Below are 12,900 nucleotides of genomic sequence, written 5' to 3' on the forward strand. Positions count from 1 at the left end.
TACATCGATCCATGGATGCAAAAAGGAAAGGAGTAACAATAAGAGAAAAGAAATGGAGAGTTGAAAATAAAGAGAAGGAGGGCAGAAAAGAATGTTTGGGAAAGATTTGGTGAAGTGGTAAAAGAGGATTATAGAGGTTAGAATTGTGAGGTAAAATGAAGACAAGAGACAAAAGTATGGACGTAAGGGAACTGTAGAAGATGGGTTAAATGGAAACAAATGAATGATAGGTTATAACTCGATAGAATATTAACTAAGAATTTCTTGCAGTAAAATTATACACCAAAGATAGGCTAAATTTTGACAGGAGTGGAGAAATATTATTTATTCTTTCAGCATTTTGAGAGAATTCGAATGTGCAGTTAGATCCTGTCTGTAGAGGTGCCATCTTTAGTATTTCAACCACATAAAATATGCATCCAAGCCACACTGAAATCTTATCAGAAACATGTTGGGTTGTTTTCACAGCTTTCTATTTCCTTACAACCATTCAAACTGATGTCATTTGGACATGTTGCACAGAAAATCTTTAAAGTTAGTTTTTGTTATTGTGTTTTCCCTAAATGTCTTTGCTCCGTGAAAGAAGCAGAGACGACAGAAAACGTTACCGATGTCAACAAGATTGAAGCATTAATTTTATCGATTTATTACATTCTGGTGAGCAAGGGTTAACTTAGTCTTCTAGGGCAACATATAATGACAGAAGAGAAGCTGCATGTCTTTAATTATAGACAAGTTGACTAACAAATAGCCTAGTAAAATGTCGGAAATTATATGCTGAAACATATCTAAATCAGCATAGCCGCAGGAAGTGGGGGTGCTGAGGGTGCTGCATCACCCCCTGAAAAATCTAAATAAAAAAACAATATTAATAATAAAAATGTATTGTAAATGTCTATTTTCCACAAAAGTAGTGCACTGGGCCTTTACTAGTTCTATATTAGCGGGTTAGGGTCAGTTGCCGGCCTCAGATTTTCACTTTATCACATATAGTCGGCCAGTTGCGGATGGATTATTAGCAATTGCGGGCGGGTGCGGGTGAAGAAACAGCTGACCCTCGCACCACTAGTGCAGAGTCATAGTATTTACCAATATTAACAATGTAACTGATGTTCTTCTAACGCAAAACAAGTTCAACTTATGTTGGCTTGCAAACTCATGCTCATGTCAAAATTTTATTTTACATATTTAAAATACATTTAAAATTATTAGTTAGACTACAAGTACAATGATGAACATTGTGACTATAATTATATTGCACAACCTGACTTCATTAATATGGATTATCTTAAATAGTGCAAAATACTTTATACAGGAATGTACTGGAGAGAGCGCATCAGTAAACAAACCAAATTAACTTTTTACAGTAAACTGCCAACATATCTGATAATTTTAAACAAATAAAATACAATATGAACATAAATGTAACAAAAAAATAACAAAACCAAAAACACAATCTGTACAAATTGCCATTGACAATAACAAACTTTCTCCACTTTGAGAAATAGCCCCCAGTCCATCAAAAGGCCTTTCAAAAACATGTAAAGAAAAAAACGGTGTTAGAAACAGAAATAAAAGTCCAGACCAGTCAGTTCCACATTGATGTAAGATTCTCTCGGTGTGTCTTCTCTACATGAAGCCATGATTCTCTAAAGTCCTTTAACTCTTTTCAGAGAATTACTCATTAAGCCTTTACATATATTAACAAAAAAGGAGAAAAAATGACCCCTGTGTTGTCCAACATTTCCAAGTTAGTTCCCATAAAGGGGCTTGAGGTGGGGGGGGATTGAGCAGATTCAACTTTCACCTCATCCAATAAGAGCAGCGTGGGGGGGGGGGCGAGGTGAGGGACACTTACTGATGTTGCAAGGAGTATGTCTTTGAGTGTTTTAGTGAGGGGGCCCAGGATGTGGCCTGGGACCCAGCCTCGGTGAGGGGACTGGTGTGGGGGCCGGCACACTAGGTAATGTTGCTGGTTGGTGGCCAGGATCTGCACCATCTCGCCCTGGATCACACAGATCATTCCTTAGTGCACTGTAGTTGGGTCACCATCATGGTGGAGGAAATGCGAATCAACGGATGCTGCTAGGGAGGGGTGGGGATGGGGTGGGAGAGGAAGGAAGATTGTATTATGGCAGGGGAAATCAACACTGATACAAACCTGTATGCACATTCAAATAACATGAGTCATTACATACATTGACTCAATTCCTTAACTTCAGTATTTCTTGTCTGCGAGTTTCAAGTAAACAAAGTTTCAACATCTCCTGTTGAAATGTAAAACTAGGCCAGACAACAGACTGGAGGAAGGACCACCCAGTGATATAGCAGGAGCTGCGGAGAGATAGAAGAAGTTCCGGTTGCCAGTGGGGGGCTTCTCTGCCCCCACAGAGGAGGAGGAGAGGGGCCTGCTGTTGGAACTGGGGGGCCGACTGCCAGACTGGTTTCTGGTGAGGGATTGAGAACCACCCTTCTCTTTGTGGTACTCAATGGGAGACTGCAGGGCTGTGGTGATAGTCCATTGTTACACACAATCAATAAACGAAAAGCCACATGTGTGTATTCTGTGTTAGACGGATGTAAATAGTATTACTCCTGTGTTGAGGCTGTAGTTATGACTAAATGGGTTTTGATCTAACTATTGACAATAAGGCTAGGGTTGCAACATTCAGGTAACTTTCTCACATTTCCCAGGTTTTCCAGAAATCTTAGTTGGAAGATTATCTGAATCAGGAGCGAATAACCATGAAATCCAGAATTCTCCTACTAGGATGTCTGGAAAGTCTTATGGGGATCTTGGAAAAATTTACAGAATCTTGCAACCCTAGATTTAGCTCATGAAAGTAGAGGTGTATGTCAGACAGGAAGTTCTCTCACCAGACAGGAAGTTGCTCTGGGCATCCAGGACCTGGCTGACATGTTGGACCCACACCTGCTTGATGTCCAGGTTGGCCGCCTGCAGGGTGAATCGCTCGGCCGAGCCTCGACACGACAGCACAAACTTACACGGGTCGTTGTCCACTTGCTCCTCCAAGCCCAAGTAGCTCACCTGTTACAATGAAACACAACAACTCTAACTCAACACTGCACAATTCATCAACAACGCTATGGTGTGTTGTATTTTCTATGGACTCTGTATTTTATAATGTTCCCCAACACTGCTTTCAAACCAAAATGTCTCTGGGGACAATAAAGTTTTGTTGATTGATTGATTGATTGATTGAATGCAACAGTAGGAAATTGCCTCCATTTGTCTGGTCCATGGTGTCCTAATGGCATTCACTGTTGTTTTGACATTACTTGCCTTGATGCTCTTCTTAAACTGGTAGCCTGGGGTGGACGAGCCCTTGCGGAGGAGCTCGCTGAAGATGACGATCTGCTCAAAGAGGAAGACCCGGCTGGGGACAACACGCCGTGTCCCGCTCCGTGACAAAGAAGCTCCTGCTGCAGAAGTGGGTAGCTTACCTGGGGAAGGCGCGCGCACAAACACACACACACAGGATCAGTTACGACTCAACATCTATCAACGCTGGAGAATAAAGCAGAGTCAGCCAAGCCCCAGTCTGTCTGTCAACACAAGGGCATTGCCCAGTCTATCAGCCCTTTTTTTTCTCACCAGGTCATAAAGCTAACAGCAGACCCTTGTACTGGATCTGAGACCAGGGTTGCATCTCAAATAGAACCCTATTGCATGTTTAGCGCACTACTTTTGACTAGGGCCCATAAGGCTCTGGTCAAAAGTAGTGCACTATATAGGGAATAGGGTGCCATTTGGGATGTAGTCCAGGCCATTGGCAAACACAGTGCTTAAATCTCACCACTGTTACAGCTGGCAAGGCAAATCTTTGCTTATCTTAGAGGTCAGAGATTTCATGGAGTCTGAGTGTTGTCAAAGTGAATTTTACTATGCCTGTGGAAGAACAAACATTAGACTCTCTAAGCCATGACCTGATTGAGTTAAAATGTCCAATAACACAGCTAATACAGCTTCGTGATTAATTCCACATTTTTCACCAGATGAGCATGGATTGTAACAATTCTAAAATCATAACTGATCCTGGTAGTAACTTCCTGTACATGTATGCCATAACAAATGTAATTATATCACACTCTTGATCTGCAGCATTACTTGTTTCCTATTTAATGTGCATGCTTTTATTGACACCCTGGAAAACAGTGGTGACTGTTACTGAGTGGAATATCGTAGCTAAATAACTAAATGATGAAATGTACAGCACCTCATAGCCTTGTAGTCTGCCAAGATTCATCATGTCATTGCAAAGCTTGGGGACCTGGGACATTAAACCAACTGCTTTCTGTAAAACACATTGAGAATGGTGTGAGCATTGACATTGATATAGCAGTGATGATGGATACACAAAACAACAAATAGGGTTACAAAATTTCAGGGACTTCCTGGTTGGAAGATTCCTGGAATCAGGAGGATTTTCGGATTTCCTGGTTTTTCCCTCTTGGAAACGAGGTATTTTGGGAAAGTTAGTGGAATTTTGCCAACCTATACACAATACAACAACACATACAGTATAGCTGTAATCGCAAATCGTTTCTGTTACCTCCATCTCTTGGCAATCTAGTCCTGCTTTGGAACTATACTTTAAGAAGTCCTGAAGAAGAAGAAGAAACAGTGTGTGTAATCAATAGGGCATTGATAAAAACCTCCATTAGTTTCAGGTAAATATATCTAAGGGCATGTCTTTTTGGGATTACTTGCTGGAGTTTAGCGTTGTAGTCTTACCTTTAGAAGTAGCTGATACTTGGTAATTCTCTGAATTGGCTTTATGAGAAAGTCACTTATGCCAAGTCTTGAACTGATCTCTTGCTGTATGCCCTAAAGTAGAGTTAGCTGCAATTAGCATTAAGCCTATTTATAACACAAAAAAAGTATTATACAAAGCTGTTCTCAGACTACTCAAGAATTCTCAAAAGTGTTGTACAGCTCACCTCGAAGAATGTGTCGTACTCAGCGACAATGAATTCAGACTTGGGCTTGTTCTGGCAGTAAACCACATACATGTGTAGTCGTCTCTCCTGTATGAAAGGAGAAGAATATTAGTATCTTTCCTCTCTTTTATTTTCCAGTTCTACGGTTGAAAATGTGAAAATGATCTTTCCTTGGATTTGTCTTCCACTTCTTCTGAATAATCATTTTGACCTACGTAAGTCACCTATGGTTGTTAAATGCATCTAACTTCAAGTTCTACTATGGCCATTATCATGTCCAATCAAACCTATTGAACAACGTCAGAACAACAAAGGCAACCCCACTCACGTACATGTTTAATGAAAAGCTCAGGAAGGTGCTCGTTGTCTTCAAGACATTTCTCCAGCTCACCGACAAAAAAACTGTGGGAGGAAACATTCTCTCAGTCACTCTGTAGGGCAATGAGGCAAGCCAAAATAGTGCTATACCACGTCAGGAGGAGTGACCTAGTTTGCTCTTCTAGACTAAATGATAAAACAAGCCAGTTATGGGAGGTTTCTGGCTGGTCAATGTGTGAAATTCTCCCCAATATTACAAATACACATAGTATATGTCCCAAATGACACCCTATTCCCTATATAGTGCACTACGGTTGACCAGGTTAAAAGTAGAGCACTATATAGGGAGCCATTTGGGACTTACTCTTTGTGCCAGTCGTAGATCTGGTGAATATTCCCAAAAACGATTTTGTCTTTTCCTTTCATATCTTCAGGGACTCCCTTATCCTCTATCCTCTTCATGAACCCCTAAAAGAGAAACAACATCAGACCGAATTAAGGTCATGGACTCGATATGACAGGAAACATGAGTCAGATAATAATCAGCATTGTAAGACTAGCATACAGTGGAAAAAGAGAATATGATAAATACATATGGTTGAACTCATGGACTGCATCCCACATGGCACCATATTCCATATTTAGTGCACAATATAGGGAATATGGTGTCATTTGGGATCCAATCCTAGATGTGAGAAAATTATGCACTTATCTCAATATGTAAGACAAAACCCAGCCCAATACTCAAATTATGTTTTCTGAGGAGTTGTTTACGTAAATATAGTCACAAGTCGGGGAGATTCTCTGTGACATAAATACCACAATGCAAATAGGACAACAGCTAGTCCAACACTTGGGATGCGTCCATAAAAGCACACTATTCCCTATATACAGCAGTGCACTACTTTTGAGCTCTGGTCAAAAGTAGTGCACTAAATAGGGAATGGGGTGCTATTTGGGACAAATTTATGAATTCTAAAACTAGAGCAGTGACTGGTCACATTCTCCACTGTTACTAGGACATGCCTCTCTCTCCTGCTATTTCCGCACTAGCGATGCTAAATAGACCCCCGCTAGGACGAGATTCTTGTCAACTCACCTCCACTACAATCCCCAAGTCCTTGACATAGTCCTTCTCCGTCTGTACCAGCTCATTGAGGACAAACCTGAGGAAAAGGACATGTGTGTTTAATGACCTGAATACACACAGGAGGCTGCATTTCTCTGCAGGATGAACCACCTATAAATGCAGTACAAACAGAGGGACTTCAACTTCGTGTCAAGGGAAGAATGTAATATAATAGCTTTGTTTGTCCTATGAGGGAACTTATTTTTTGAGTGGTTCAAAAATAAACAAATATAAACATAGTAGGCTAAACAGTAGACCTGCTAAGTGTACTTCTGAGTGTTACACATATAACCAAACAGAGGACAGGAAGACAACATCAGAGCCATTAGTGTCTGTGCTACATGACAGAGGCTAAGCTACATGTCTCTTACATGCGTCCGCGCAGAGCTTTGGCCTTCTGATCCATTTCAGGGTTCCTGGGCAGGGCTGGGCTGGTCTGTTCCGGAGGGGTCAAAGTGGTGAAGCTGGGGTAGGCACCTGGCTCCAGATTCTAACAAAGGAGAGAGAGAGGATTTGAAGCCAAGGGCTCAGAGGTCAGAAGTCACAGTCATACAGTCCACTGCAGTGACACAGGGAGAGGGAACTGATGGAGAAGAGAATACTCTCTGCTTAACCAATGAGCTGCCAAAGCCACATAAGTCTAAAACACTCTGTTTGACTGTATTGTACTCTTTTGGAAATTGCTCCACATGTACAAAGCTGAATGCTACTATGCAGTAGATGCTTGGAACCTTATCACATGATCTGTCACCTGACGTCATACTACTTATCTGATCTGTATGTGGCAAGAGGGGGCTGTGTCCCAAATGGCACCCTATTTCCTATCTAGTGCACTACTTTTGACAAGAGCCTTATCAAAATTAGGGCGCTAAATAGGGAATAGGGTGCCGTTTGGGACACAGCCAGTGTTCTATCATCCACATTCAGAAAGGAAGATATTTGCAAATTGTCCTGCATGATAACATCAACATGCAGCTCCCAGTCAGCATGACATGGTTAGTGGCCTTTGAAAAGCGGAAGTTAGTAGATGACTTCAAGAGGAAATTAGTGTAGAGATTGTCACCGACTTATCAGTGTGCAAAGTGAGTGTGTAGAAATGGCAATTGCTCAATGCCGTTTTGAATTGCTTCACCTTCCACACTTACCAGCTTAGTTTTTACCAACTTTTCTATTGCACTGACAAGCTCCGCAGCGCTGGGGACATCGGCAGAGCCCTGACGTGCAGTAAGCAATGCGGAGGACTGCAAGGCACAGTTTAGGAGGGAGGGAAGGAGAGAGGGAGGTCGGGCGCGTTAGCAGCAGGGAGGATGAGGAAGAGGAGGAGAGCAGGAATAGAGACAGAGAGACAAAGGTAGTTATTAGATAAGCGCATAGTCAGGACCTTGGAGAAGCTACAGAAGACAAGCTTTAGTGGAGCAACGTGAGGTGCTGTTGGAATTATACACACACTATATCAGTTAGTAGTAGGCCTGGGACATTTCAGTGTCAAAGTGTACGTCCCAAATGACACCCTATATTGTAGTGCAGTACTTTTGACCAGGGCCCATAGGGTGCCATTTGGGACACAAAAAGTGGGGTGGGCTCTTGATTATAGAGTAAAGTGAGAGAGTGAAAGTGAAACTGTGCAACAGTGTGTTAGTTAGTCAGGTCACACAGTGTAGCTCTTCCAGCTGTAAACCAAGCTGGTACACATAATGCTTCCCATTCAGCAGAGCTCAGCAGACACGGATTCAGCTGTAGACACATGTGGTAGTTAGTGGCATAGTGCTGTATAGTACATAGAGGCAGCAGAGGAAGGGAAGTGGAGGGGGCTGCAGGTGGACACATCTTATGAGCCTGTGCTGAGTGACATAGCAGACTGTCTGAGACCAATAAGGTCGTTAACCGAATGGAAGACTAAGTGAAGGCTTCATCCCAAATGGCATTCTATTCCCTACATAGTGCCCTTTGGACCCTGGTCAAAAGTATTGCACTATATAGCGAATAGGGTGCCATTTTGGATGCATTCATGAAGTAACTCCAACAGAGTGAGCTAGTAGACTTAGGGGTAGAAGAGGTACTACAGTGTCATGAAGAGGGGGTGCCATGCCGTACCTTCTCCTCCTGGGACGAGGGGTCCTTGATGATCTCCATGGGGGGCGGCAGGGGGGTGTGAGAGTCGTCCTCAGGCTCCTCCTCTCCTCCGCTCTGCATTCCAGAGGAGGACTTGGACAGGGTGCGCTCCTTCCTGCCCCTCTGTAGGGAGAGAAGGGTCGAGAGGGTAAAGTCTGGGGGGAGCAGGAGGGGTTAATGTGGGTCATTGTCCCAGAGTTCACAGGGGTGTCCTGCTCCATCACAGTGCCTCTCTTTGTCTCAACATCACACTGGGTGCCACACAGCCACCAGCCAGCCAGAAAGTCACTGCAGGCCTGGGCTGTGTCCCAAATAGCACCCTATTCCCTATATAGTGCACAACTTTTGACCAGAATTAGTGCACTATATAGGGAATAGGGTGCCATTAGGGATGCTATCCTAATCACAGTCCCACTGATGTGGGACCAAATCATGTGGAACACTTCTGTGACCATTCCTTTAGACTTTTTATCATGGGGCTGTGCTAGGAATGAGAACAAGGAATCTACTTTTCTGTTACTGTGAAATTATACTGTATCGGCATAGCCTTTCGGTAGGCATCTAAAACATTTACATGCAGCAGTTGCTACAGTACAGCACAATATTGCACTGCTATCCATTACTTCCATGGGAAGTAAGAAATCGACTACTTGTACTGACAAAAATTCTCTCTACTTTTCCTCATGCACAGAGATGCATATAATTTGCTCGACATTAGTTGATATTGAAATTGATTCAGAAGGCTCCCATTTACACTGTGATGCCAATAGTTCATGACTTGTGATGAAACCAGAATGACACATGCACCCTGCAGAATGATCCCATAGTTATTGGGCCTGTGTCCCAAATGGCACTCTATTAATTATACTACTTTTGATGAGGGTCCATAGGGATCTGGTCAAAAGAAGTGCACTATGTAGGGAATAGTGTGTGGATTTGTTATCAGATAACAGCTCATACTTTAGCCTTGGGAAATTGCTCCTCTATCGATGGGAGGATCTAGAGATTGTTTGAATGCTGCAGATATGCAATCACTGTAGTTATTAACCTTTGCTTACATGTGAAGTTCAAGAGGTTCAAAAGACTGATCTGAAGGGGAATCATCACAAAGGTTTGGAAAAATCTCTTCCAAACCATTGCCTGAACTGTACTTGTAAATATTATCCATTCACTTAACCCTTTGTTAAACTAAAAGAGCCTGAAAGAACCACAACTCCCCCAGATGCAGTGTATTCCCACAAAATGTGACGTTTAAATGGCCAATCTGGGATTCAAAGAACAACAGCGGTCCCTGAAGAACTGTGATGGACATGTCCCTTAGAAACCAATTACTGTATGTTACAGAGACACGGTGGAGAGGAGAGAGAAAGGGAGAGAGGGAGAGGAAGGGAGAGGTAGGTAGGGAGAGGTAGGTGGAGAGAGCGATGCGGCAGAGACGAGACGCTCATTACCTCGTCTACACCCTCCTCCTGCGAGAGAAGGAGAGATTGAGAGATGCGGTGGAGAGGAGTCAGGACGCTCATTACCTCATCTACGTTCTCGTCGTGCAGGGAGCTCTCTGGGGGCCCCAGGTCGATGCTCTTGCGGCCGTCCCTCTTCTTGTGCTTGCTGGGGAACTTCTTGACGCTGCTGCCGTGGCTGAGGCGGCGCACAGGGCTGGTCAGCCACTTCTTGAGGGTGTTGCCCGAGCGCTTGGGTCCCGGAGAGCTGGACTGGATGGAGCTCAGGGAGGCCTGGGACTGCAGGTTGGCCACCGACTCGGTCTTCGCTCCTTCGGGCCCGCTGACCGAGTAGTTCTCTGGAATTAGACGAGACAAACAGCATTTTAGACTCAACCTGGCCAACATTCTGCCAGACACAAACCTTTAGAGTACCTAAGTATGCAGCATGAGCTTCAGTCACAGTTTAGACATTTCTCTTTGGCTCTGTGTGTGTCCCAAATGGCACCCTAGTCCCTATATAGTGCATTAGTTTTAGCCAGGGCCCATAGGAAATAAGGTGCCATTTTGGATGCAGACCCTCTGGTCTCGTGTCAGCATTCTGTACTAACTAGAGTGATGTCCCTTGTTGCCTGAGGTCCACTTACGAACACCATTCTTTTTGAACCCATTACTTCCCAAAAACATAGGGTGAACAAACACAGTCATGTGTTTATCAACATTGCTGAATGGCATACTGTAGGAATGTGGTCAACCCAGTTATCAACATTGGTCAGTGTAATAATATGTAGGAATGCAAGTCATCTGTATACCAACATTGCTCAACGTAGGATAATACTGTACAGGAATGCAAGTCATACAGTGCGTTTGCTTAGCTCACTCCAATAGGATAATTTATGAGGTGCCTAAGATTCACAACACAACAGCCTCCTGTTATCCTGTAAGAAAAGTGTTTGTCTCCAATATATATTGCAGTGCGTTAGCTAATAGTTATACAATGTGCACTGTTAATCATTGATGCTGATGTTTGTTTTAAGCCAATTAAAAGATAGCGGAGACATTTACTGCACAGTTGCAATTTATTAACATCACACCAATAGGAAAAGCATCATTTTTCATAATGACTAATAATGTGGACTAGTTTCCACTAACTAGTCAACCACCTTGTGTCAAGTTGAAGATGTATGTATGTATGTATGTATGTATGTATGTATGTATGTATGTATGTATGTATGTATGTACAGTTGAAGTCGGAAGTTTACATACACCTTAGCCTAATACATTTAAACTCAGTTTTTCAGAATTCCTGACATTTAATCCTAGTAAAAATGCCCTGTTTTAGGTCAGTTAGGATCACCACTTTATTTTAAGAATGTGAAATGTCAGAATAATAGTAGAGAGAATGATTTATTTTAGCTTTTATTTATTTCATCACATTCCCAGTGGGTCAGAAGTTTACATACACTCAATTAGTATTTGGTAGCATTGCCTTTAAATTGTTTAACTTGGGTCAAACGTTTCGGGTAGCCTTCCATAAGCTTCCCACAATAAGTTGGGTGAATTTTGGCCCATTCCTTCTGACAGAGCTGGTGTAACTGAGTCAGGTTTGTAGGCCTCCTTGCTCGCACACGCTTTTTCAGTTCTGTCCACACATTTTCTACAGGATTGAGGTCAGGGCTTTGTGATGGCCACTCCAATACCTTGACTTTGTTGTCCTTAAGCCATTTTGCCACAACTTTGGAAGTATGCTTGGTCCATTTGGAAGACCCATTTGCGACCAAGCTTTAACTTCCTGACTGATGTCTTGAGATGTTGCTTCAATATATCCACATCATTTTCCTTCCTCATGATGCCATCTATTTTGTGAAGTGCACCAGTCCCTCCTGCAGCAAAGCACCCCCACAGCATGATGCTGCCACCCCCGTGCTTCACGGTTGGGATGGTGTTCTTCGGCTTGCAAGCAACCCCCTTTTTCCTCCAAACATAACAATGGTCATTATGGCCAAACAGTTCTATTTTTGTTTCATCAGACCAGAGGACATTTCTCCAAAAAGTACGATCTTTGTCCCCATGTGCAGTTGCAAACCGTAGTCTGGCTTTTTTATGGCGGTTTTGGAGCAGTGGCTTCTTCCTTGCTGAGCTGCCTTTCAGGTTATGTCGATATAGGACTAGTTTTACTGTGGATATAGATACCTTTGTACCTGTTTCCTCCAGCATCTTCACAAGGTCCTTTGCTGTTGTTCTGGGATTGATTTGCACTTTTCGCACCAAAGTACGTTCATCTCTAGGAGACAAAACGTGTCTCCTTCCTGAGCAGTATGACGGCTGCGTGTTCCCATGATGTTTATACTTGCGTACTATTGTTTGTACAGATGAATGTGGTACCTTCAGGCGTTTGGAAATTGCTCCCAAGGATGAACCAGACTTGTGGAGGTCTACAATTTGTTTTCTGTGGTCTTGGCTGAGTTATGTTGATTTTCCCATGATGTCAAGCAAAGAGGCACTGAGTTTGAAGGTAGGCCTTGAAATACATCCACAGGTACACCTCCAATTGACTCAAATGATGTCAGTTAGACTATCAGAAGCTTCTAAAGCCATGACATCATTTTCTGGAATTTTCCAAGCTGTTTAAAGGCACAGTCAACTTAGTGTATGTAAACTTCTGACCCACTGGAATTGTGATACAGTGAAATAATCTGCCCGTAAACAATTGTTGGAAAAATTACTTGTGTTATGCACAAAGTAGATGTCCTAACCGACTTGCCAAAACTATAGTTTGTTAACAAGACATTTGTGGAGTGGTTGAAAAACAAGTTTTAATGACTCCAACCTAAGTGTATGTAAACTTCCGACTTCAACTGAATGTATGTATGTATGTATGTATGTGTTGTTAGATCCAGACTAGCTCTGGTCCAGAGCGTGAGGACGTTTGCCTCTGCA

At 42.8% G+C, this 12,900-nt stretch overlaps 2 protein-coding genes across 3 annotated transcripts in view; both read right to left on the reverse strand.

The window, feature by feature from the left end:
- Positions 1 to 3,671, reverse strand: part of LOC123481670 (kalirin-like) — an 18,847-nt gene extending 15,176 nt beyond the window's left edge. The window contains exons 1-4 of the mRNA XM_045206406.1: positions 3,641 to 3,671; positions 3,305 to 3,465; positions 2,878 to 3,049; positions 2,295 to 2,505 (exon numbers count right to left, since the gene is read on the reverse strand). Coding sequence (XP_045062341.1) covers positions 2,295 to 2,505; positions 2,878 to 3,049; positions 3,305 to 3,465; positions 3,641 to 3,671 — 575 coding nt within the window. The remainder of the gene's footprint in view (positions 1 to 2,294; positions 2,506 to 2,877; positions 3,050 to 3,304; positions 3,466 to 3,640) is intronic.
- Positions 3,462 to 12,900, reverse strand: part of LOC121536102 (kalirin) — a 253,582-nt gene continuing 244,143 nt past the window's right edge. The window contains exons 35-45 of one of the 2 annotated variants that reach the window (XM_045206550.1): positions 10,048 to 10,319; positions 8,504 to 8,644; positions 7,555 to 7,650; positions 6,781 to 6,899; positions 6,380 to 6,446; positions 5,645 to 5,748; positions 5,295 to 5,364; positions 4,963 to 5,049; positions 4,757 to 4,849; positions 4,575 to 4,625; positions 3,462 to 4,316 (exon numbers count right to left, since the gene is read on the reverse strand). In XM_045206550.1, coding sequence (XP_045062485.1) covers positions 4,137 to 4,316; positions 4,575 to 4,625; positions 4,757 to 4,849; positions 4,963 to 5,049; positions 5,295 to 5,364; positions 5,645 to 5,748; positions 6,380 to 6,446; positions 6,781 to 6,899; positions 7,555 to 7,650; positions 8,504 to 8,644; positions 10,048 to 10,319 — 1,280 coding nt within the window. In that variant the 3' untranslated portion in view covers positions 3,462 to 4,136. The remainder of the gene's footprint in view (positions 4,317 to 4,574; positions 4,626 to 4,756; positions 4,850 to 4,962; positions 5,050 to 5,294; positions 5,365 to 5,644; positions 5,749 to 6,379; positions 6,447 to 6,780; positions 6,900 to 7,554; positions 7,651 to 8,503; positions 8,645 to 10,047; positions 10,320 to 12,900) is intronic. The other variant, XM_045206551.1, reaches the window with a different exon arrangement.

Source organism: Coregonus clupeaformis, chromosome 23, assembly GCF_020615455.1.
Source record: "Coregonus clupeaformis isolate EN_2021a chromosome 23, ASM2061545v1, whole genome shotgun sequence".
In the NCBI taxonomy this organism is placed as follows: domain Eukaryota; kingdom Metazoa; phylum Chordata; class Actinopteri; order Salmoniformes; family Salmonidae; genus Coregonus; species Coregonus clupeaformis.